Source organism: Ahaetulla prasina, chromosome 17 (genome assembly GCF_028640845.1).
Source record: "Ahaetulla prasina isolate Xishuangbanna chromosome 17, ASM2864084v1, whole genome shotgun sequence".
Lineage (NCBI taxonomy): Eukaryota > Metazoa > Chordata > Lepidosauria > Squamata > Colubridae > Ahaetulla > Ahaetulla prasina.
Genome location: NC_080555.1, coordinates 3,651,068 through 3,677,454, shown reverse-complemented (window position 1 = coordinate 3,677,454; position 26,387 = coordinate 3,651,068). Strand labels below are relative to the sequence as shown.

General features: G+C 42.5%; 1 protein-coding gene across 2 annotated transcripts; it reads left to right on the top strand.

Annotated features, from left to right (window-relative positions):
* The first annotated feature begins 1,396 nt into the window (after positions 1-1,396).
* LOC131186632 (lysosomal acid glucosylceramidase-like) lies at positions 1,397-21,627 on the top strand. Of its 2 annotated transcripts, XM_058160419.1 has the most exons (13): positions 1,397-2,234; positions 2,608-2,826; positions 5,452-5,644; positions 6,756-6,906; positions 8,233-8,424; positions 12,045-12,191; positions 12,491-12,624; positions 12,757-12,929; positions 13,294-13,531; positions 14,931-15,158; positions 16,260-16,423; positions 18,087-18,212; positions 19,371-21,627. In XM_058160419.1, exons 4-13 carry the CDS (start codon positions 6,840-6,842, stop codon positions 19,471-19,473), a joined length of 1,572 nt encoding a protein of 523 aa, XP_058016402.1. In that variant the 5' UTR covers positions 1,397-2,234; positions 2,608-2,826; positions 5,452-5,644; positions 6,756-6,839; the 3' UTR covers positions 19,474-21,627. The 2 variants fall into 2 exon arrangements, with proteins under 2 accessions (XP_058016402.1, XP_058016401.1); XM_058160418.1 differs by lacking the exons at positions 1,397-2,234; positions 2,608-2,826; positions 5,452-5,644; positions 6,756-6,906; positions 8,233-8,424 and adding an exon at positions 10,309-10,495.
* Positions 21,628-26,387: the final 4,760 nt, after the last annotated feature.

Sequence of the window (26,387 nt, the reverse complement as noted above, 5' to 3'; positions counted from 1 at the left end):
CTGCAGTTGCTGCAATTTTTTTCTTCGCTTTGCTTTGGATTTGTGGTTGCTTTTTCAAGGTTGGTGAAATGTTTGTGGTCGTCTCGAAGCCCAGCATCGGTGTGAAGCTGGGAGTGGGGGTGGGGGGGAGGATGGACTCTACCTGTTGAACGTTTGCCGGTTCGGGAACCTGCGTAGTTGCATGCCGGGTTGGTCGGTAATGGAGAAGCTGGAGAGCAGCGGATTGCTTGTGCAACTTGGCGGGAAATTTGCTTTTCGAAATGGACGGATGAAATTTATTGCGGTTGCTGCTGTCACGGTTGGCGTCACGGTCAACCAGATGTGGACCGGGTGTGGAAATTTTGTCCACCTCTGGAGTCCTTCCTAAGGATCCTAAGAAGAGGCAGATGTGGTTGTTGGATGTTGTTAAAAGATCTCATCGCAGGCTTTAAGCCGTTCCGAGTCCGGCTGCCTTTCGCAGTTGACCGATGGGGATTATGTCAATGCCGACAGCGTTATTGTTATGGTTCCTGGCACAATCGGCCAGATGTTTAGACTGGATTTGGCATTTTTGCCCGCCTCTTGGGTCCTTCCCAATGATCTGGGAGAGGCAGATGTGGTTGTTTGGTGTTAAAGATCTCATCGGAGGCTTTAAGCTGTTCTGAGTCCAGCTGCCTTTCACAATTGACCGATGGGGATTATGTCAATTCTGACAGTGTTATTAGTATGGTTCCTGGCCTGTTTAGACCGGATTTGGCAGTTTTATCACTCGATCAAGTCCTCCCCAAGGATCTAAGAGAGTAGTAGTAGTAGTAGCTGTTGTTGTTGTTGTTGTTGTTGTTGTTGTTGTTCTTCTTCTTCTTCTTCTTCTTCTTCTTCTTCTTCTTCTTCTTCTTCTTCTTCTTCTTCTTCTTCTTCTTCTTCTTCCTCTTCCTCTTCCTCTTCCTCTTCTTCTTCTTCTCCTCCTCCTCCCTCCTCCTCCTCCTCCTCTTCTTCTTCTTCCTCCTCCTCCTCCTCCTCCTATTTATTATTATTTATTATTTATATTTTTATACTGCCCTTCTCCGAAGACTCAGGGCGGTGTACAGCCAGAATAAAACAGTAACACAGCAGTTAAAAACAATATATCAATAAAAATCTAATTCAATTTGGCTAAAAGTTAAAAATAATAAGATAAAAATTATAAAAGACCCTATAAAACCCCATTAAAATTCCCATTAGGCCAGCCCTGCTCGATGAAATAAGAAAGTCTTGAGCTCGCGCTCCTCCTCCTCCTCCTCCTCCTCCTCCTCCTCCTCCTCCTTTTCCTTTTTCCTCCTCCTCCTCTTTCTTCTTTCTTCTTTCTTCTCTTTTTTTGTCTTCTCTTTCTTTCTCCTCTTTCTCCTCCTTTCTTCAAATTTCTCCTTCCTCTCCTTCAGAAAGAGAAGTCTACCCCCATTTTACGCAAATACACTAAGTTTCCTCTGACCTCCTCATCTGAAAGTTTGGTCACACCTGGCCAGGTCATAACTGCTCACCTGGAACACGATGCATCACCGGAATTATTTCGAGGTTGTTTGGTTCCTTTCCACGTTCAGTAAAAGTTGTCCCTTGGGCAAAGGACCAGTTTGTTCCTTCGGTAACTTTCGTATTTCTGGTTCCAGCTCCTGCCCGTAAGATACGTGCCATTTACTCAGTGGCTCTGGTTGTTCAAGGCTACAGGGAACATGTCCTTCATGGGTGTGTGCAGTTGTAGAGCCTCTGGTGTTGCAGAGTGTGATCCTAGCTCAACTCAGGGTTGAGAGCCCCAAAGCACCATAGTCCTTGAATTACGTCCACAATGGGCACCGGAATATCCGTCTCTAACCAAAGCCATTGTTAAAGCGAGTCATGCCCAATTTTTACCACCTGGTGTTGTTGTTGTTGTTTTTTTTGAGGGGGGCGCACCGGTCTTAAGCGAACCACTGCACCACAGCTACCGTAGTCCTCGAGTTACGACCGCACTTGACCGCACCCAAAACTTCCTACGGCTAAGCGAGCTAGGTGTTCAAATGAATCGTGTCCCAATTTTGTGACAACTTTCCTTGTGAAGGGAATCACTGCAGTTGTTTAATCGAAGTCAACAAGTCGTTAATCCAGCTTCCCCGTCGACTTTGCCTGTCAGGAGGCTGCAAAAGGGGATCGCGTGATTGGCCTCCCCCGGGACACTGCCACCGTTATAAATACGAGTCAGTGGCCAAGTGGCTGAATTTAGCTCACGGGACCACGGGGCTGTTGTAAGTGTGAAAAACAACCCTTTTTTCCCCCCAGTGTCAACTCGCAAAATATCCATCCCTTGTCTGGTCTCGAGTTGCCATAGGCGAGGGGAGGGGGATGGGAAACAGTCGAAACGGCTCGGCTGCCAAAGACAGATCACATGCCAGACTTATCTCTCTCAAGGCTGTCTCCCAGGGTTACCCACAGCAGCCGGAGGGGAGCGATCTCTAAAACCAATGTGATTGATGACACACCCTAGGGGAAGAGTGGGGGGGGGAAAGAGGGTCGTGATTGGGGCATAAATTACATAGGGTCAGAGCTGGCTTCACTTGGGAACGTGCCGACGTGAAGCTCCTAATAAATAACTGGATTTCTTTTGAACCTTGGCTCCAGGCTCATGATTGTTACTAGGGCATCCGTCAAAACCCATTGAAAGAACGCTTGCAAGTTGAACGCGACCTGCAAATTCTCCACGGCAACCAGGTAGCATCAAATTTATTGCGGTAAAACCTGTTTCAAAGGTATTTCCTGATTTCCTCCTCTTTTCAGGTGAGTGTCACCTTCTGCGCCCGAGTTACTGAAAAAGGCAACAGTTTCATCCCGGCTTCTCAGGTAAGTGCTGCTGGTAGTTTTGGGAGCTGTTTTCCTTTTTTTTTTTTTTAAGAAGGCAGAAATATTTTTAAAAATACCCCCGGCACCATCTTATCCTTCAAGGATAGGATTGGGGGGTGGGAAATGGCGTTAATGACCACAGATGTATTTAACCGAACCTCATGGTTGAGGTATTTAACAGTAACAGAGTCGGAAGAGATCTTGGAGGTCATAGAATAGAATAGAATAGAATAGAATAGAATAGAATAGAATAGAATAGAATAGAATAGAATTTTATTGGCCAAGTGTGATTGGACGCACAAGGAATTTGTCTTGGTGCATATGCTCTCAGTGTACATAAAAGAAAAGATATGTTCATCAAGGTACAACATTTACAACACAATTGATGGTCAGTATATCAATATAAATCATAAGGATTGCCAGCAACAAGTTACAAGTTACAATCATCTAGTCCAATTTCCCCCTACTGATGCAAGAGACCTGGACTAGGGATTCGAACCGCCGAACCGCCGACCTTTCTGATCGACAAGCTCAGCGTCTTAGCCGCTGAGCCACCTAAGTCAGGTTATGTGATGAAAATCCCGTTAAGGTGAACATGTTTGTTGTTATCCTTTTCATGAATTTCTTGGAATCCAGGTGGCTCGAAGGATGTCCAAAATTGGTCATTTTTAGCTTTGTTGTTGTTGGGGTTTTTGTTGTTGTTTTTTGCTTTGTTTTCGTAAACGAGGCATGTGGTTTACTTGAGATGCCCCGGAGAGGACAGGAGAGGAGAAGAGAGGGTACGGTAGGGAAGGGAAGAGAAGAGAAAAGAGTAGAATACGAGTATAGGATAAAATATTCCAAATATTCCCAAAATCCCCAAAGCTTTATCCTGAAACTTTCTACTATTGACCTCACCCCATTCCTAAGAGGTCTGTAAGGGGCCTGCATAAGAGCACAAACGTGCCTACCGTTCCTATCCTATTGTTTTCCTTTCGTTATATCCAATTAATATAGTTATTACATACTCATACTCATATATACGCTTATATATTGTATAATTATTTCATGCTTATGCTTATAAATAGTGTGTGACAAAATAAAAAAATAAAAAAAATAAAAATAAAGGATAGGATAGGGTAGAATAGAATAGGGATTTTCTCTGCTTTCCATCTTTGTGCAAATACTATCTCCGCTGCAGTTATTACGTGTATAATCAAATATATATTTTCTTTACTAATTTTCTCTGGAAGGAAACCCAATAGGAACAGTTCAGGTTTTCAATCCACATGTTGTTGAATCATTTCTTCTAACCATATTTTAATTTTACTCCAGTAGTGGTTGGTTTGTTTGTTTTTGCCTTTGAACATGTCCGCCACATATGATAGTTTTGGTTGTTTTTTTTTAAATTTTATTTTTCTAGACAAACAGACATAAAAAACATCTTGAGTCAAAATGCAAACAGCGTGTCGGTTGGTTGGTTACAAAGCTTTTGTGCAATTTCACCATATTCACAACATGTAATTTATCTTATTTTACATTGTACCAATCTAATATACATCCAAATATTTTAATCAATTAATCTTTTGTTTCTTCCCTTGCCTCGTACAAGTTGTACAAGATTTTTACATTAATTATATTTGTATCGTTCATTTCCTTTTCTTAATTCAAATCAATGATTATTACGTTATGCATTCATGCATGCATTAGTTTTATTGGCCAAGTGTGATTGGGCACACAAGGAATTAGTCTTGGTGCATATGCTCTCAGTGAACATAAAAGAAAAGATACGTTCATCAAGGTACAACATTTACAACACAATTGATGATCAATATATCAATATAAATCATAAGGATTGCCAGCAACAACTTATAGTCATACAGTCATAAGTGGAAAGAGATTGGTGATGGGAACTATGAAACGATTAATAGTAGTGCAGATTCAGTAAATAGTCTGACAGTGTTGAGGGAATTATTTGTTTAGGAATGTGATGGCCTTCAGGAAAAAACTGTTCTTGTGTCTAGTTGTTCTGGTGTGCAGTGCTCTATAGCGTCGTTTTGAGGGTAGGAGTTGAAACAGTTTATGTCCAGGATGCGAGGGGTCTGTAAATATTTTCACGGCCCTCTTCTTGATTCGTGCAGTATACAGGTCCTCAATGGAAGGCAGGTTGGTAGCAATTATTTTTTCTGCAGTTCTAATTATCCTCTGAAGTCTGTGTTTTTCTTGTTGGGTTGCAGAACCGAACCAGACAGTTATAGAGGTGCAAATGACAGACTCAATAATTTCTCTGTAGAATTGGATCAGCAGCTCCTTGGGCAGTTTGAGCTTACTGAATTGGCTGAGTTACTGAGTTATGTTTTGTTTGTTTTAACAATTCTTACATTGCAAGTATCTCTATCAAACATCAACCCATATTTTTTTTTCTAGCCATTGATAAAATAATTCCCATATCTTTTGGTATTGCTTATCTTCCTGTTCTTTAATTTCAAATGTCAATTTAGGCATTTCTGCCCATTCCATTATTTGAATGGAAGTTCAAAAAAGTTTTGAGGTTTATCTGTGAGAAGAAATCCCATGCTATTGTGTTTCTAATTCTCCTCTCTCTGTGTGTCTCTTTTTTTTTTCCTGGTATCTTTTCTACTTAAGAGGATAATTGTGATGTTATGACAGGCGAGGCGTGGAAAAGAAAGCCGGTGGATTTAGCGAAAGGGATAAAAGATTTCCTCACAAAGGTGTCACAAGACTGGTTTTAAAAAGGCTGGCCTGGCGAGAAAAGATTTTTCAAATTTGGAGCCGAAGGAAGACAGCCAAGAAACCCGGCGGTTGAGAATATCCACAGGTAATGTCCCGAGTTCAGATTGAAGTGGAACCTTTTAAAGTTTTCCCACAACTGGGGGAATTGCGTTTCCCCATTGATCTCAGCCGGCTCAGGCAGGGAATGATGGGAACCCCACCAGCTTCAGAGAGAAGGACGTGGGAATTTAAGAGGGGCAATGCAGAGGGGAGGTTCTGGTTTTTTAGGTTTGATCATTAGGTTATAAGATTATAATTTGATTTGGGGATAGTTGTTGAAAGATTGTGTACTTTTATACGAACGGACACACTCTCCTCCCCTCCCCTCCCTTCTATTTCTCCTTTTTCTCCTTCCCTTCTCTTTTCTCTCCTCTCCTCTCTTCCTCTTTTCTTATCTTCTTCTCCTCCTCTCTCTCTCTCTTCCTCTTTTTCTCTCCTCCTCTCCTTTCCTTTCCTCTCCTCTCCTTTTCTTTTCTTTTCTTCTTTTCTTCCCTCTCTCTCCCCTCCCCTCCCCTCTCTTCTCTTTTTTCTCTCCTCCTCTCCTCCTCTCCTCCTCTCCTTTTCTCCTCCTCCCTCCCTCCCTCCCTCTCTCCTCTTCTCCTCCCTCCCTCTCTCCTCTCCTCTCCTTTCTTTTCTTCTTTCTTCTCCTCCCTCCCTCCCTCTCTCTTCTTCTCTTCCCTTCTCTTCTTTTCTCTTCTCCTCTCCTTTTTTCTTTTCTTTTCTTTTCTCATCTCCCTCTCCTCTCCCCTCCCCTCCCCTCCTCTCCTCTCCTCTCCTCTCTTCTTTTCTTCTTTTCTCCCCTCCCCTCCTCTCCCCTCCTCTTTTTTCTCTTCTTTATCTTTCTGTTACTTTCTATTTTATCTTAGAAACAACTTTTAAGCAAACATTGCTTAAAAATAAATAAAAGGGATTTTGAGCAGGGTGTTCATGGAAAAAAAAAAAAGCTATGAATAGTGATGTTTAAAATCGCCCGATGATTCCCTTTCCCCAAGACATCTGTCATTTGCTGAGCTATAAACCATTTTCCTTGTGAATATTTAAGGCACAGATGAGGAAGCCTGCGGATTATATAAAACGTTAACCTCATTTTGGTTCGCTACTTGATTTGAATGGGTAGCTGGCTATTTAAAAATGGGAATTTCCTTTCCTCGTTTCAGGCGTTTTGCAGCTACGAAGAACCATCTGCGGGCTGGGTCTCTGACCTCCGAGTTTTCTGATTTTGCAAAATTGGGGGGTGGATTATGGCATCGGTGGCAATCCAGCTTATCGTTTTGGTCTTTTTGCTGTTCGTGGCCAAGACAGCAACGGGTGAGTTTGAGGGGGGGAATTTCTTTTGCCTTCTTCCAAATTCTTTTCACCCTGCGCGCAATTTCATCCGATTTAGCTTTGCGTGGGCTGTTATTTGGCTAGGTTTTTAAAAATAAAACAAAACAAAACAAAAGAGTTTGCAGTCAATCTCCATGGCAGTGGAACTTCCCTGTCGAAAGGCAGTCTACCTTTAAAGGAAGTGTTTAGCTGCTGTCGAGGGAAGGAGTTCCTGATAGGCTTCTGACTGGTCCTTGTTTGTAAACAAAAAAACACAAGGAGAAGGTGGATCCTTCATTTAAGCTAGGATTTCCTGCTTTTTTAATATATATTTTAATGAGGATTTTATTTTAATAAAATAAATCTATAAGAAAGGTGAAGTTATTTCACCACTTAAGATTAGCTGGGTGTGGTAAGAGAGAATCAGAATTTAAGCACAGCTATTGTCTTGTTTTAGATAAATAAATAGATAGAGATAGATAGATAGATAGATAGATAGATAGATAGATAGATAGATAGATAGATAGATAATCGATAGATAGAAATAAAAAGAGAGATAATAGACAGAGAGAGAAAGATAGAGCTAGAAAGATAGATAATAGAGAGAGAGATGGAGATATAAAAGATCATAGAGAGAGAGAGAAAGAGAGATAGAAAGATAGAGAGAGAGAGAGATGGAGATATATAGAAAGAGAGATCATAGAGAGAGAGAGAAAGATAGAGATAGAAAGATAATAGAGAGAGAGAGATGGAGATATATAGAAAGATAGATCATAGAGAGAGAGAGAAAGATAGAAAGATAAGATAGAAAGATAGATCACAGATGATAGAGAGATAGAGAAAGATAGAAAGATAGATCATAGGGAGAGAAAGAGAGAGAGAGAAAGAGATAATAGAGATAGATGGAAATATATAGAAATAGATCATAGAGAGAGAGAAAGATATAGAAAGATAGATCATAGAGAGAGAGAGATGGAAATATATAGAAAGATAGATCATATAGAGAGAGAGAAAGATAGAGATAGAAAGATAGATAATATATATAGAGAGATGGAGATATATAGAAAGATAGATCAGAGAGAGAGAGAGAAAGATAGATAGAGATAGAAAGATAGATCACAGATGATAGAGAGAGAGAAAGATATAGAAAGATAGACCATAGAGAGAGAGAGAGAGAGAGAGATAGTAGATAGAGTGAGTAACTCTGCGCCGTTGTAACTTTGAACCATCGCTAAACGAACTGCTGTACGTCGAGGCCCTAGCTTATATTCCACATATATATTTATAGATTTTTTTGTGTGTGTAAAAACAGTTCCCTTCTCCATTCAGGAAGCAGAGCCTGCAATCGGAAGTATTTCGACCAAGACGCGATGGTCTGCGTTTGTAACAGTACCTATTGCGACACCCAGGATCCTGTCGTCCTCCCTTCCTTGGGTCAGTTTGTCATGTACGAAACCAGCAAATCCGGGAACCGACTGGAACGCAGGGAAGGTCATTTCCAGAACAAAACAACCAATCCAGGTATTCCTCTCCAGTCAATGGTATTTGCGATGCCTCTTTGAATGTTCAGTTGACTTGAGTTTCATGTTTAATGAATAACAGAGATAATAATAAAAATACACTACCTCAGGTCCTTGATTAGGACCGGAAATGTTAGGTTTTTATTCCGTCCCTGACTGAATCAAATTTAAGATCAATAATAATAGTAATAATGTAATAGTAATAGTAATAACTACACGGTTATGGATGAAGCATGTCACAGTGATACCCCCGTTGTCATCGGGGCACTTGGTACCATGTCTTAGAATTTTACAAAACACATCAATTATAATAGCTAGATATTGGAAATTAGATGTGATTTTTAGAATAGAAGAGTGGAATTCTGAAATGTGGAAATTAGCCTTAAATGATAAAATGACATGTGATATTAAAATTAGAAGTGGTGTGTATAAAGAAGATATTTTCTGGAAGACTTGGAAACCATTCGGGGACTATGCGCTTGGAACATTGGACACCTCGGTACCTGTACCTCGAGAACGTGGATTTTGGCAATCATGAGGATATATCCGAAGACCCAAATCTTCCTTTTTTTTTTATGTATAGCACAAGGGTGGAAAAATGTATTTTCTTTTTTTTTTGTTTGTAATGTTAAAAAAAATTTAAAATAAAATAATAATTTAAAAAAAAAAAAAAACACCCCAAAACACATCAAGAAACTGCAGTCAATCTCCATGGCAGTGGAACTTCCCTGTCGAAAGGCAGTCTACCTTTAAAGGAAGTGTTTAGCTGCTGTCGAGGGAAGGAGTTCCTGATAGGCTTCTGACTGGTCCTTGTTTGTAAACAAAAAAACACAAGGAGAAGGTGGATCCTTCATTTAAGCTAGGATTTCCTGCTTTTTTAATATATATTTTAATGAGGATTTTATTTTAATAAAATAAATCTATAAGAAAGGTGAAGTTATTTCACCACTTAAGATTAGCTGGGTGTGGTAAGAGAGAATCAGAATTTAAGCACAGCTATTGTCTTGTTTTAGATAAATAAATAGATAGATAGATAGAGATAGATAGATAGATAGATAGATAGATAGATAGATAGATAGATAGATAGATAGATAATCGATAGATAGAAATAAAAAGAGAGATAATAGACAGAGAGAGAAAGATAGAGCTAGAAAGATAGATAATAGAGAGAGAGAGATGGAGATATATAAAAAGATCATAGAGAGAGAGAGAGAAAGAGAGATAGAAAGATAGATAGAGAGAGAGATGGAGATATATAGAAAGAGAGATCATAGAGAGAGAGAGAAAGATAGAGATAGAAAGATAGATAATAGAGAGAGAGAGATGGAGATATATAGAAAGATAGATCATAGAGAGAGAGAGAAAGATAGAAAGATAAGATAGAAAGATAGATCACAGATGATAGAGAGATAGAGAAAGATAGAAAGATAGATCATAGGGAGAGAAAGAGAGAGAGAGAAAGATAGATAATAGAGATAGATAGATGGAAATATATAGAAATAGATCATAGAGAGAGAGAGAGATATAGAAAGAGAGATCATAGAGAGAGAGAGATGGAAATATATAGAAAGATAGATCATAGAGAGAGAGAGAGAAAGATAGAGATAGAAAGATAGATAATATATATATAGAGAGAGAGAGAAAGATAGATAGAGATAGAAAGATAGATCACAGATGATAGAGAGATAGAGATATATAGAAAGATAGACCATAGAGAGAGAGAGAGAGAGAGAGATAGTAGATAGAGTGAGTAACTCTGTGCCGTTGTAACTTTGAACCATCGCTAAACGAACTGCTGTACGTCAGAGCCCTAGCTTATATTCCACATATATATTTATAGATTTTTTGTGCGTGTAAAAACAGTTCCCTTCTCCATTCAGGAAGCAGAGCCTGCAATCGGAAGTATTTCGACCAAGACGCGATGGTCTGCGTTTGTAACAGTACCTATTGCGACACCCAGGATCCTGTCGTCCTCCCTTCCTTGGGTCAGTTTGTCATGTACGAAACCAGCAAATCCGGGAACCGACTGGAACGCAGGGAAGGTCATTTCCAGAACAAAACAACCAATCCAGGTATTCCTCTCCAGTCAATGGTATTTGCGATGCCTCTTTGAATGTTCAGTTGACTTGAGTTTCATGTTTAATGAATAACAGAGATAATAATAAAAATACACTACCTCAGGTCCTTGATTAGGACCGGAAATGTTAGGTTTTTATTCCGTCCCTGACTGAATCAAATTTAAGATCAATAATAATAGTAATAATGTAATAGTAATAGTAATAACTACACGGTTATGGATGAAGCATGTCACAGTGATACCCCCGTTGTCATCGGGGCACTTGGTACCATGTCTTAGAATTTTACAAAACACATCAATTATAATAGCTAGATATTGGAAATTAGATGTGATTTTTAGAATAGAAGAGTGGAATTCTGAAATGTGGAAATTAGCCTTAAATGATAAAATGACATGTGATATTAAAATTAGAAGTGGTGTGTATAAAGAAGATATTTTCTGGAAGACTTGGAAACCATTCGTGGACTATGCGCTTGGAACATTGGACACCTCGGTACCTGTACCTCGAGAACGTGGATTTTGGCAATCATGAGGATATATCCGAAGACCCAAATCTTCTTTTTTTTTATGTATAGCACAAGAGTGGAAAAATGTATTTTCTCTTTTTTTTGTTTGTAATGTTAAAATTTTTTTAAAATAAAATAATAATTAAAAAAAACACCAAAAAAAACCCCAAAACACATCAAGAAACTGCAGCTTCCTGCAATAACACCAGCAGCGGAACAGCAAAAAAATGCGCTACTTGGAACATCATATATTTTAAGAAGCTACTTGGTTGATACCTAGGAAGCTGGCAGCAGCCCGTATCAACCATTAGCACCAGTCAATGGTATTTGTGATGCATTTTTGAATGTTCAGTTGACTTGAGTTTCGTATTTAATGAATTAAGTAAATAATAATAACTAGGACGCTGGCAGCAACCCGTATCAACCATTAACACCGGTCAATGTGTTAATGTGTTGTGGTGCATTTTTAAATATCCAGTTGACTGAGTTTCATGTTTAATGAATAGAAGAGATAATAAGGGCCTCTGGTGGCTCAACAGACTAAGCAGTCTGTTATTAACACAGCTGCCTGCAATTACTGCAGGTTCTAGTCCCACTAGGCCCAAGGTTGACTCAGCCTTCCATCCTTTATAAGGTAGGTAAAATGAGGACCCAGATTGTTGGAGGCAATAAAAGTTGACTTTGTATGAAATGGATGAAGACTATTGCTTAACACAATGTAAGTCGCCCTGAGTCTTCGAAGAAGGGCGGGATATAAATGCAAATAAAATAATAATAATAATAATAATAGTAATAATAGTAATAATAGTAATAAAAATACTATTGATTAGGACCTGAACTGTTAAGTTTTTAACCAGTCCCAGACGGAATCAAATTGAAGATTAATAATAATAATAGTAATAATAATTCCATTACATGCTTCCAGCTGTAATATTCTACCTGCGGTTTTTATTTTATGCATTTTATTTATAAAATGTACGGGCCACCTATCTCACCCCAGTGTGACTCTTCCTTCCTTCCCATCCTTCCTTTTCTTAGATATTCTTCTGATTTTGGAAAAGGCCCAGCGGTATCAAAGGATAAAAGGGTTTGGCGGTTCCGTCACCGATGCAGCCTCCATCAACATCTTGGCTCTGTCGCCGAACGCCCAGAGAAATTTACTCCGTTCTTACTACTCGGAGGAAGGTGAGCGTCAGTGCAAGGGGTTACTGGAAGTTTGGGAAGGGTGGAAATGGGCCCATTTCCGGCCTCCAGAGCCTGGGGAGGCCGTTTTTGGCCACCCGGAGGCTCGAGGAAAACCTCCAGAGCCCGGGGAGGGCAAAAATGCCCCGCCCATTGTGGTGCAGACTAGGCCACACCCACCATGGTCACGCCCACCCAGCAACCGGGCAGAGTGAGGGTTAACTCTTGAAGCCCACCCCTGGTCGGATCACACCCCTCCCCACCACGCACACACTGACTGTCTGCCTGTCGACCCACCACAGGGATCGAGTACAATCTTGTGCGCATGCCAATGGCAAGTTGCGATTTCTCTATCCGGCCGTACACGTACGACGATTTTCCGTACGACTACGAGTTGAAGAATTTCAGTCTGGTTGCAGAAGACCTCCTAATGAAAGTAAGCTTTAACACCTCCCACCGCCAAAAAAGAGGGGGGGGGTTGGCAGAAAGGTAGCGGGGGTGACTCTGGGTGGCCATCGCTGCTCCTTGTTGACCCCCCCACCCCCGCTCCCCCTCCTTCTCCCCACAGATCCCCATCGTGCATCGGGTCAAGGCTATGTCGAAGAAGCCCATCTCCCTTATGGCCAGTCCATGGACTGCTCCGATTTGGATGAAAAGCAACGAGGACTGGAAAGGGAAAGGTTGGCTGAAAGGGCAGGCAGGAGATTCCATCCACAAAACCTGGGCTTACTATTTTGTCAGGTGAAACGGGCAGACAAATGTTTTTCATTTTGGGGGAACACCCCCCTCTGCAGGCAGTGAAGGGTATTTGCAGCCGAGTTAAAGTCACTCGCTGCAGTTAAAACCGTTTTTAAAATTTTAAAAACAAAAGTTTTTAAAAATAAAAAGTAGTTTTTAAAAATAAAAAGTAGTTTTTTAAAAATGAAAAAAAGTTTTTAGAATTAAAAAATAGTTTTTAAAAATAAAAAATAGTTTTTAAAAATAAAAAATAGTTTTTAGAATTAAATAGTTTTTTAAAATACAAAATGTTTTTAAATTTTTTTAAAAAAATACTCAGTTTTGCCAGTTTAAATGTGAACAACGGTGTCTTTTTCCCTTGGCCAAGGTTTCTTGACGAATACGCCAAGCAGAATTTAACCTTCTGGGCTATCACCGCTCAAAACGAGCCTTCCTCTGGATTTGTGAAAAATTATCCTTTCCAGACTTTGGGATTCACCGCAGAATCACAACGCGACTTCATTGCCCTGGATCTTGGCCCTGCCCTGGCTCGGAGTTTGCACAAAGATATCCGGTTAATTATCTTAGATGACAACCGACTTCATCTCCCTAAATGGGCCAAAGTGGTGAGTGGAAGGCTTAAAACTTCAAAACCTTTTTTTTGAAACAATTATTTTTAAGAAATCAAAGCTGCTAGTCCCTAAGGCTGGGAATGTGAGTTGGAGGGAAGTAGACAATGCCAGAGTTCTGGAGCAAGAAATAAAATAGGTTAATTAACTTCTGGGCTTTCTTGAAAGCTCAGGATGCAGAACTATTGGAACAGTGGTGGGGTTCTACCGGTTCGCCCCAGTTTGGGCGAACTGGTACGGCGGGCTGGGGAATTCTGGGAGTTGAAGTCCACCCACCTCAAAGCATGCTGGCTAGGGGATTCTGGGAGTTGAAGTCCACCCCTTTTAAAGCATGCTGGCTGGGGGATTCTGCTAGTTAAAGTCCACCCCTTTTAAAGCAGACTGGCTGGGGGATTCTGGGAGTTGAAGTCCACCCCTTTTAAAGCAGGCTGGCTGGGGGATTCTGGGAGTTGAAGTTCACCCCTCTTAAAGCAGGCTGGCTGGGGGATTCTGGGAGTTGGAAGTCCACCCATCTTAAAGCAGGCTGGCTGGGGGATTCTGGGAGTTGGTCCACCCCTCTTAAAGGAGGCTGGCTGGGGGATTCTGGGAGTTGGAAGTCCACCCCTCTTAAAGCAGGCTGGCTGGGGGATTCTGGGAGTTGGTCCACCCCTCTTAAAGGAGGCTGGCTGGGGGATTCTGGGAGTTGAAGTCCACCCCTTTTAAAGCAGGCTGGCTGGGGGATTCTGCTAGTTAAAGTCCACCCCTTTTAAAGCAGGCTGGCTGGGGGATTCTGGGAGTTGAAGTTCACCCCTTTTAAAGCAGGCTGGCTGGGGGATTCTGGGAGTTGAAGTCCACCCCTCTTAAAGCATGCTGGCTGGGGGATTCTGGGAGTTGGTCCACCCCTCTTAAAGGAGGCTGGCTGGGGGATTCTGGGAGTTGGTCCACCCCTCTTAAAACAAGCTGGCTGGGGGATTCTGGGAGTTGAAGCACGCAACCTTGAGAATTCGGGGAGTTGGAGCCACCAACTTGCCAAGGTTGCAAGTTAGAATAGAATAGAATAGAATAGAATAGAATTTATTGGCCAAGTGTGATTGGACACACAAGGAATTTGTCTTGGTGCATATGCTCTCAGTGTACATAAAAGAAAAGATACGTTCATCAAGGTACAACATTTACAACACAATTGATGGTCAATATATCAATGTAAATCATAAGGATCGCCAGCAACAAAGTTATAGTCATACAGTCATAAGTGGAAAGAGATTGGTGATGTTAAGATAAGTTAAGCTAAGCTTCCACTAAGCTAGATAGTCTTCTAACTGAGTTAGAAGCAGCAATGCCTGCAGGTCTACAGGGGTTGGACTGGATGACCTCTGCATTCCCTCCCTATTCTGATCCTTTTTCCCCCCACGTCAAGGTGTTGAGCAGTGAGAGCCAAGCCTATCGCTACATTCACGGCATTGGCCTCCATTGGTACATGGATTTCATCAGCCCCATCAAGGGCACCGTAGAAGCCACCCAACGTCTCTTCCCAGACTATTTTCTGATTGCCACGGAAGCCTGTGCTGGGTCTTTCTTTTGGGAACAGGATGTTATCCTGGGTTCCTGGGACCGAGGGGAGGACTACAGCCATAGCATCTTGGAGGTACGGTGTGGGGTCAGTGGAAGAGAGTGGGTGTAAGTTGGTGAAGAAGGAAGGGGAAGGGGAGGAAGGGAGGGAGGCAGAAAGAAAGGAAGGAAGGAAAGAAGGAAGGAAGGAAGGAAGGAAGGAAGGAAGGAAGGAAGGAAGGAAGGAAGAGAAAGAAAGAAAGAAAGAAAGAAGAGAATGGGAAGGAAGGAAGGAAGATGGGAATAGGATGGAAGGAAAGAGGGAAGGAAGGAGATGGGAACAGGAAGGAAGGAAGGAAGGAAGGAAGGAAGGAAGGAAAATGGGAATAGGAAGGAAGATGGGAATGGGAAGGAAGGAGAGAAGGAAGGAAGATGGGAATGGGAAGGAAGGAAGAAAGAAAGATGGGAATGAGAAGGAAGGAAGATGGGAATAGGAAGGAAGGAAGAGAAGGAAGGAAGGAAGATGGGAATAGAAGCGAAGGAAGAGAAGGAAGGGAAGGAAGGAAGGAAGATGGGAATAGGAAGGAAGGAAGGAGAGAAGGAAGGAAGGAAGGAAGATGGGAATAGGAAGGAAGGAAGGAAGGAAGGAAGATGGGAATGGGAAGGAAGGAGAGAAGGAAGGAAGATGGGAATGGGAATGAGAAGGAAGGAAGGAAGATGATGGGAATTGGACGGAAGGAAGATGGGAATAGGAAGGAAGGAAGGAAAGGCAATTGAAGGAAGGAAGAAAGGAGGAGAAAAAAGAACAAGAAAGAGGCAGGGGGAGGAAGGGAAGGGTCAGAAAGAACAATGGGAGGGAGGAGAGAAGAGGAAGGGAAGGGAGGGAGGAGGGAAGGAAGGAGAATTGTAGGGGAATGGTAGAGGAAGGAAAGAGAAAGGAAGGAAAGGAGGGAGGGAGGGAGAGATGGAAGAAGGAAGGAAAACAAGGAAGAAAAAGTAGAGGGAGGAAGGAAAGGAAGGAAAGAAGGAATTGTAGGGGAAGAGAAGGGGAATAAAGGAGAGAAAGAAAAGAGAGGAAGGCAGTTGGAGGAAGGAAGAAAAGAGAAGAAAGGAAGCGGAAGGGAGGGGAGTAAAGTTTTCGCAAGCCCTTCCCCCCTCCTCATCAAGGACCCCAATTCTTTCCCCAACTTCCCTCTAGAACCTGAACCACCACGTGGTCGGATGGATCGACTGGAACCTGGCCCTGGATTTACAAGGGGGACCCAACTGGGTGAATAACTACGTGGATAGTCCCATCATTGTGGATACCAGCAGCGACGTCTTCTACAAGCAACCCATGTTCTACCACCTGGGGCACTTCAGGTGTAACCGCTTGGCTGGGGGTGGGGGTGGGGTGGGGGCTAGCGGCCATTGAGCCCCAAAGGAAGAGTGACCTTAGGGCCTTGATGGCGAACCTACGGCACGCTCTTCTGGTTCCCGGCGCGCTGGTCTTTGTGGGTGTCGGAGCGCGGGAAAACGGGATGAAAAACGGCCCCAAAACAGCCGGGAAATGGCTGGAAAATAACCTGAAAACAGCATGAAAAATGGTCTGAAAATGGCCCCAAAACGCCCCCAAAACAGGCATGTGAGTGCTGGCCAGCTAGTCTTCGAGTTTCCGGTGCTCTAGCGCACATGTGCACGCATGCACACGCATGTATGCGTGTTCCACTTTGGGCACTGTGTGCCGAAAAAGTTGCCATCGCTGCCTTAGGGGGTTAGGATTAGATGCTGGAGGGTTTTTTAAGCATATGCTAGGTTTAAGTCCGGCTCAGTCATAGATGTCCAATGGAATCTTAAGGTCAATTGGCTAACCTTAAGCTCAACCAACCAATCTTCAGCTCAGTCAGCCGACCTTAAGATCAACCAGCTGACCTTAAGCTTAACTGGTAATCTAAGGTCCGCCAACTAACCTTAAATCAACTGACTAACCCTTAAGCCCAACCAGCCAATCTTAAATTCAACCAGCCCACCTTAAACCCGATCCGCCTAATCTTAAACTCAATTTACTAACCTTAACTGGCCAACTGTAAGCTCAACCAATTAACCTTAAACTCAACTGACCAGCCTTAAGCTCAACCGACTAACTTAAGATCAAGTGACTAACATAAGATCAAGTGACTAACTTAAGATCAACTGACTAACTTAAGATCAACTGATTAATCTTAAACTCAACTAACTTAAGATCAACTAACTGAAGATCAACTGATTAACTTAAACTCAGCTCACTAACTTAAGCTCAATTGACTAACATAAGATCAGCTGATTAACTTTAAGCTCAACCGACTAAGCTCCATGAGCCAATGTTAAATTCAACTGGCCAAACTTAACCTTAAGCCTTAAACTCAACTGGCCACATTAAGCTCAGTCTGATTAATCTTAAACTCAATGACCCAAACTTAAGCTCAGCTGACTAACCTTAGGCCCAACTGGTCAACCTTAAACTCAGCCAACTGACCTTGAAATCAACTGGCCAACCTTAAACTCAACTGATTAATCTTAAATTCAATGAGCCAAACTTAAGCTCAGCTGACTAACCTTCGGCACAACTGGCCAACCTTAAACTCAACAAGCCAATCTTGTTCAATTTGCCAACTTTATGCTCAACCGATTAACCTTAAGCTCAACTGGCCAACCTTAAACTCAACTGACTAATCTGAAGCTCAACTAACTAACCTTAAACTCATCCGACCAACCTTAAGATCAACTGACTAATCATGTAAGGTCAACCGGCCTGCCTTAAGCTCAACCAGCTAACCCTAAGCTCAACTGCCCAACCTGAAGCTCAACCAACCAACCTCCCTGCAGAATTGTCACTTTGGGAGAAAAAGTGAAGGGTATGTTTTGTGTACTGTCTTAAGACACAACTTTTCAAGGAACCACATTCCCCCCGTTTTGTGCTCAGGATTTCTAAACCGGGGTGGATCGCCTTCCCTCCCCCCCGCAGTGGGGATCTCTTCATCCTCTCCTCCTCTTTCTCCCCTCTTAGCAAGTTCATTGTTGAAGGATCTCAGCGCATTGGACTGACGGTGGTTAAAAATGGCGTTAGTTGCAACCTGGAACACGTCGCAGTGCTTCGTCCCGATGGATCGGCAGTGGTGGTGGTCCTTAACCGGTGAGTGCCAGTATTCCAAACGTCTGTGCTTTTTCAAAGAGCCAAGTTACTAGATCTCATGAAGACATTTTTTTTAATGTCTTTTTTGAACACCTCCTGTTGTGTCTGAAATTTCACTCCGAAAAAGCCGAACTTCCAGGTTCTGGCACGCATACATACCTGACATTCTGCTGGATGGTCTGCATGCGCGCACTGGTTTTTGGCACTGTCGTGCACGTGAAGGACAGCTGATTGTTGCACACGTATGTGTGCCAGAAATCCGGAGGACAAACATGCAAGGCTGTGTGTGCTGGCCGACATGGCTTCACATGTCACTTTGGGCACATGTCAGGGGTGAAATGCTCCCGGTTCGGACCGGATCGCCAAATCCTGTAGCGATGGCGGCAGGTGGTTTGGAGAACCGGTAGCAAAAATCCCTTCCCTCCCTCCATGCCCAGCTGAGCTGCGTGATCATCAGAGGATGTTTTTTTTTTTTAAACTTTTAAAAGCATTTTTTCTTCGGCCAAAAAAAATACTTTTAAAAGTAAAAAAAAAAAAAGCCGCTGATGATTGTGCGGCTCAGCTGGGATCGTCCGAACCTTTTGAAAGCATTTTTTCTCAACCTTTTCGGCCGAAGAGGTTGTAGAAAAAAATGCTTTTAAAAGGTTCGGACGATCCCAGCTGAGCCGCACGATCATCAGAGCCTTTTTTTTTTTTTTACTTTTAAAAGCATTTTTTCGGCCGAAGCGATTGTAAAAAAAAATGCTTTTAAAAGGCTCCTCTGGCGATCCCAGCTGAGTTGCCTGATCCTCAGAGGCTTTTAAAAGCGATGAAGAGGTTGTAAAAAAAATGCTTTTAAAAGTAAAAAAAAAAAAAAAGTTGGCCGCGCCCACTTAGTCACATTAACCCCCCCCACCAAGCCACGCCCAAAGAACCGGTAGTAACAAATTTTACATTTCGTCCCTGGGACACGTGCCATAGGTTCTCCCTCGCGGGAGTAGAAGTACTCAAGTTACAGTTGTGTTCCTGTTTACCCAGTTTTGTGATTGTGTTTCTGCTTCCGTTTCCCCTTTCTTTCCCCTTCTCCTTTTCTTATTCCTTTCCCACCCCCTTTTTCCTCCTCTCTTCTTTCCCACCTTTTCTTCCTTCCCTCCTTTTCCATCTCTTTTCCTGACACAGGTCTGCGTTCAAACTCACCTTCGGCATTTCCGACTCGGTTGGTTTTATTTCAGCCCAAATTCCCGCCAACTCCATCCAGACGTATCTCTGGCGGCACCAGTAAGGAGGGAGTATTGTACTGGGTTCCAGTTACAAATAAAAACAGCCGAGCCACTGGGATAGTTTACTAACCCTCTTGGGAGCTGAGATGATGGTTCATCCCAATGGGTTACGTTCTTCTAGGACCTAAACCTTGACAAGAAGCAGAGATTTGATGTTTGCTGGGATGAACAAACCACGATTCCTGAACTGCCTTATCGATAAATGGTTCAGATTAACCAAAACCAAGGTGTTTCTTCCGATTTGCTGGCTGGGAATTCCCTGGCAAAGACTTTTGGCTTCAGCGCTGTGTGTTGCCCAGTCCTTTGGAAGTGCCCTTCATTAAGCTTCGAATCCTGGCTTACAAGCCACAGGGACTGTTTCCCCACAACCGGCCGCCTCCAAGCCAAGTTACAACTTCCGTCTCATGGATGACATGGTCGCTGAGTCCACCTTGTTCCAGATTCCTAGCTACTTCGTGGTCAGCATTTCAAATAAAGTGGTTTGGACCATCTTTAGCCGGGTTTATTTTTTTCATTTTCTGTCTTCAAATTATTTGCGGTGTAACTGACAACATGACACCGATACTTAACTGAGTTAGATTTACTAAGATCTGCCTTTTTCCAGTTTTAGATTACGTGTCCTACGCAAGGGAGAATTAAACTACCTTGTGGCTTATTACTGCTATTACTATTAACGGTTCATTGCGTACTTAGCCAAACTGGATTTCGCATTTTTGTGCACCCTCGAGGCCTTTCCAAGGACCTGGGATAGCCAGATGTGGACGTTTTGATGGCGTTAAGAATCTCCTCGCAGGATGTCAGCTGTTTCGAGTCGAGCTGCCTTTTTTGTAATTGACCGAATAGGGAATTTTGTCAATGCCGACGATGTTCAATTTTTATTGTTTCTTATAGTTCATCACACAGATGTTTAGACCGGATTTGGCATTCGTATCCACCTATCAAGTCCTTCCCAAGCACCTGGGATAGGCAGATGTTTTTTTTTTATTGAATCATATTAAAGATCGCTGCCAGATGTCAACTGTTCCCGAATCAAGCTGCCTTTCGCAATTGACCGATGGGGGATTTTGTCAATGACGATGGTGTCCAGTTATGATTATGGTTCGTGGGTACAGTCAGCCAGATGGATTTAGACTGGATTCGGCCATTTTGTCCAACTGCTGAGCCCTTCCCAAAGATAAGCAGATATTTAATAATATTACAGATAATTTTGCAGGATGTCGTTCAGTTCCGAATGAAGCTGCCTGTTTGCAATTGACCGACGGGGGATTTTGTCAACACCGACGGCGTTCAAGTGGCACTCGAGACATTTTGGGGATATCATTCTTGGAACTACCTTCCTTTTCTTTTATTACTCTTCATAGTTTGCAGACAGACTGTTCTGACCTAGGCTTCCCTAGCAGACAAGAAGCCAAGTCCTTGTCCCGATAAACCTCTTTTATTTAATGTGCAGTGAATTCCTCTCCAGCAAAGACTTTCAAGATGGCTCACCATTACCGACCTTTTTCAGGCATGGAGAGCGGCCAGACCAATATCTTTCAGACGCCGCAATAATGCAGTAGTGAACTAATTGTCTCCTGCAAACTCCACTCCCCTTTCGCTCCTCTTTTATTCCCTCTGGGAGGGGCCCTTCATCATCCACCTGTGGCTTTACTCCTGAGTAGACCCTTGTTCTTTAGCCGTTCCCTTCGTCTGGCAACTCTGTGCATGTGTGCACACACTGGGAACAGGCTCCAGCTGTTTGTCTGCCTCACTGATATCCGACTCCGAAGGCAGCTGATAACTGTCAGATGGCCCTGGCCCCCTCTCTGCCTCTGATGCAGAGCCCTCATCGGAGCCTTCCCCAGACTCCAGGACTGGCCCAGGTTCCTCCTCAATCTCCTCACTGTCCAAATCTGCTGCCGGCCCACAATATGGACTCTTTTTGGTCTCCCTTCTCAAGAGATGGTCTAGGCTCAGCTGCCTGAAATCATAACCAACTTTTGTTTCCTTTCTGGAACCATCATTCAGAACGTCCTTCCCGGCACGTAGCTTTCAAACTAGGTTTGAAGATGGACAACTTGCCGTCGGGCGTTTAGCCAACCCAGATTGATTGGCTCCATGACTGCAAAACAACAACAACAACAAAAACAACAACAATAAAACCCCACTTAACATCCTCCATGTGTTCTGCCTTATTTTATCTTGTAGCACAACCAGCCCAGTTGGCAATTCCACTCTTGGATGATTTCCCCAAGCCTCTTTTCAAAAGCATCCTAAGGATTTTTCGGCTATAACTGCACTTTTGTTGGTGGGGTGGGGTGTGTGTGTGTTTGGTTGTTGTCTTCTTCTAGATGGGGGATATAAACGGCTTCATTGGCCGGGACGAAAAGCAAGACTTACTTATCCCATGTTTGGAAAACATAACATTTCTGTCGGTGGGATTTTGGGGTGTGACTTTCCTGCGCTTGGTTTTGTGCCCCAATTCTAATCATGCGCACATACCTTGTGGTTGGTTTTCTGCTGATATCTGACTTGAGGTCTCTGGAGAGACGTGTAAAAAACAACTTTCAAAACTGACTTGGTGGGTGCAAAACGACCCACGTCTTCCTTGGTGTTTGCTTGATTAAAGGCTGAGATGTTTAAAAAGAATTTTGGACCTCCTGTGTTGCCTCCGCTGCCAAAGATTCAAACGGAATCGCCAAGTTGAAAGGGACCTTGGAGGTCTTCTAGTCCAGGGGTCTCCAACCTTGGCAACTTTAAGCCTGGCTTAAAAGTTGCCAAAGTTGGGGACCCCTGTTCTAATCCAACCCCGCTGCTCAAGCAGGAGATCCTATTGTCATAAAAATATCCCAATTAAAAAAACAACAACAATAAAAGAATGGATATTGAAAATTACTAACTTGGCTGGGATGGCTAAAATCTCAGCCTTTCTGAAGGACAATACGCAGGAAAGATATTTAATTGAATGGAAAAAATGGATTGATTATTTACAAAACAGATATCAGATTGACTTTGAATAATTAGGATGTATTATTTTGTGTAATGGGGGTGGGGGTTAGGAAATGAAAAGACTTGGATGAGGTTAAGTGGATTAGAAGGGAAAATTTTATTCTATGTTTGGTTTATGTATAACAATACCTTGTGATTGACCCGGGAAGCCGGGGGGGGGGGAGGAGGGAGGGGGGAAGGGGGTTTTGAGGGGGGGAAAAAGGGGGAAAAATATTTTTGTTTGTTAAAACTTTTTCAATAAAAAAAAAACAATAACAACAGGAGACAGCAACACAAACAATAGTTCTTACTTAAAGATTCGGAGGTTTATTTCATGAGCAGTTTGGAATGTGAACAGCCATCATAACGCAACTTGCATCAATAACCCATTGCAGTGAGGTCCAGAGACCATAGCTAGGTCCTACAAGGAATAACTACGGCCACTCCTCGATCTGAGATCCATCTTCTTTCGTACCATTCCTCTGACAGCCCCTCAGTAAATGGAATTTTACTGGAATCGCTCAGTATGTACTCTCATACTGACCGTTAATCAGGGGTGGGATTCAGGCAAACCGGTAGCTTCGGCGATCAGGTGGGAACGAACCGGTTCACTCCGACGATCAAGGCGGGCCTGCCCGCCCGCCCCTGTGCTTTAGTGACCGACATCATCTCAGCTAATTCGCGCGGCGGAGGAGATTGCCGCACCTCAGGTCTGTTACCCCCCCAGCAGTAACACGGAAGGTAAGTTTTTGTAAAACTGTTCACGGCAACGTGCAGTTTGGCGTCAGGCATGTGGGCGCGCGATCAACGAACCGGTTGTTAAACCAGCAGGATCCTACCGCTGTCGTTAATTACCACATATATGTGAACGCATCGGAAACTCGTACCATCCGCAACTTTCATTTCCTTCTTTCTTAACATCTTCAGGGTTCCTTATTAAAAATAGCTCCTGAAACTGTCCACTTTGTGGATTTATATTGCTCTTGTGACCAAAGCCCAAGTAGTGATTACCAAACACAATTTGGTAATTAATTCGTTCTCAGCTTAGTCCAAAACAAAATTCTTCATAAACAGTCCTTCGGCCTTATCACCAACCTTCGTTGTCTTTGGCAACCTGCCAAAGGCCTTTCTTGGCAAAAACCTCGCAAAGTTCAAGAGACGCTGACAAGAAGCACTGGAATCAACATTGCTTTTCCACAAAGAACCCAATGGCTCGTTGCTGCTCTTTTAAGCCTTATGGGAGTGGCCAATCATCTTCTGGTCTTACTCCTGAGTCGTCCTTTTTGCTTCAGCTGCTCTTGCCTTCTGGCAGCTCTTCACATGCGTGCACTAGGAACAGGCTCTTCCTGTTCCTCTGCCTCTCTGCTGTCCGCCTCTGGAGGCTCCTGAGTCCATGCATTGCTCCCAAATGGCCCTGGCCACATCTCTGCCTCTGACGCAGAGCCCTTATCCAGGCCTTCCCCTGACTCCAGGACTGGACCCCTCAGTCCTCTTCCTCCTCTTCTTCTCTACAAACCCCTCTCCCTTCTAGCACTGATCATGTTACCTAGTTGGGTCATGAAACGTCTGCAAGAAAACCACCAACTTCAAAGAACCCCGAGAACCCAAAAGTTCAGTCCTGAGCTACAAACACTCTCTTCTATCAGCATCAAATGAACTTATCCGCTAATTCGGCTGTCATTCCAAATTTGCCGAAATACCTTCCCCGAAACCAAGAAATCATAATTTTTATTTATTTATTTATTTATTTATTTATTTATTTATTTATTTATTTATTTATTTTGTCACAACAGTATATGTAAGCAAAGGCATGAAAGTAACTATATAATATATAAGCATATATATATAAGCATAAGTATGCAATAACTTAATAGCCTCTGGTGGCTCAGACTGCTAAGACAGTCTGTTATTACACAGCTGCTTGAAATTACTGCAGGTTCTAGTCCCACCAGGCCCAAGGTTGACTCAGCCTTCCATCCTTTATAAGGTAGGTAAAATGAGGACCCAAATTGTTGGGGGCAATAAAAGTTGACTTTGTATATAAATATACAAATAGGATGAAGACTATTGCTTAACACTGTGTAAGCCGCCCTGAGTCTTCGGAGAAGGGTGGGATATAAATGCAAATTTTAAAAAAACTACATTAATTGGGTATAATGAAAGAAAACTATAGGACAGGAACGGTAGGCACGTTTGTGCTTTTAATTTTTAATTAATTGTTTGTTGTTAGTCATCTCTTTATTTTGCCTAGTAACTAGAATTCTCTAATCCCATAATTATTGTTTTAATGCTCACCTCAAATTTCATCCACTACTCTGGTTCAAAGTAGACAGGATGACAAAAGGTTTTCATTAAAAGCTCCCTGGGGAATTGGCAGTATTGCTCCCATATTTGGGCTGAGAATTATAATAATAATTAGATATATATTTAAAAAATATATTTCCCCACCCTCACTGAATTTGGAGAAGAGAACTCACCTTTTGATCCTAGGCCTCTAAAAGATGGAGAGAAACGCTTCTCGTCCAGTTTGCAAAATGCGGTTTAAAAAGTTAGGGGTAATTTTTACAAAATCGCCGGAAGTTGATGTCACTTGAAGAACAACAGGGAAGTGTTTGCATTGTTAAAGGTACAGTAAATTGCTGTAGTTTAACAAAAATCCAAGCTATAAGTATCTGTGCCATGAGTCCAGGGGATGCCAAAGGCTTTTAGCCAATTAAAACTTCCAACCCAAGGTGGATATGGGAGCCAATTAAAGACGAAAAAAAATTGCTGGTTTTAAATAATTTGCAAAGTTATTTTGAAGGAACATTCTGTGCCTCCTTGAAGAACAGAAGGCATCAGCAGCTCTCTGAAGTATCCACAATTCGGATTAAAACAAAACAAAATTAATTGCGTTGTGTTTCAGGACTGACAACTTTCCCAATTCCAGAATTCACCAGCCCAGCGTGTCGGTTGGGGAATTCTAGGAGTTGAAGCCCACCCATCTTAAAGTTACCAAATTTGGAAACACCGGTTTAGGATATTGTAATAAAAACTTGAAAACTAAGATGGCGGCCAATTTGATATATACGTATAATGCCAAATAAAGCCATCGTTACTTCGTGAGAAACAACGGTTTAGGATATTGTAATAGAAACTTGAAAACTACGATGCTGAAAAGAATGTTGGCTAGGGAATTGGTCCACATTGACTTAAAGCTTGCTGGGAGGAATGGTGCGATAGCCTAGAGGTGGAGCTCTCGCCTCTCAATCAGAAGGCCATGAGTTCGATCCTCGATAGAGGCAGATATTTCTCTCTCTGGGCATATTATCTGCTGAACAAAACTCCGCATTGGCGATAGGAGGGGCATCCGGCCAGTAAAATACTCTGCTAGCTCCGTTCAGTTGAGCAGGCTTATGGGGTCGTTAAGAGATGATGATGGGGTTGTTAAAAGGCTTATGGGGTTGTTAAAAGATGATGATGATGATTGAGACTCTAGAAAGAGTGCAGAGAAGAGCAGCCAAAATGATTTGGGGACTAGAGGCTAAAACATATGAAGAACGGTTGCAGGAACTGGATATATCTAGTTTAATGAAAAGAAGGACTAGGGGTGACATGATAGCAGTCTTCCAATATCTTAAGGGGCTACCCCAAAGAAGAGGGAGTCAAGCTATTCTCCAAAGCACCTGAAGGCAGGACAAGAAGCAACGAGTGGAAACTCATCAAGGAGAGAAGCATATAATACACATAATACAATTGAACGTGTCCAGAAATATTTTACAAGAAGAGTTCTCCATTCCTCTGAAAACGATAAAATACCTTATCCCACCAGACTTGAAATCCTAGGCTTAGAAAACTTGGAACTCCGTCGCCTTCGACAAGACCTAAGTTTAACTCACAGAATCATCTAATGTCCTTCCGGTTAAAGACTACGTCAGCTTTAATTGCAATAATACTAGAGCAACTAATA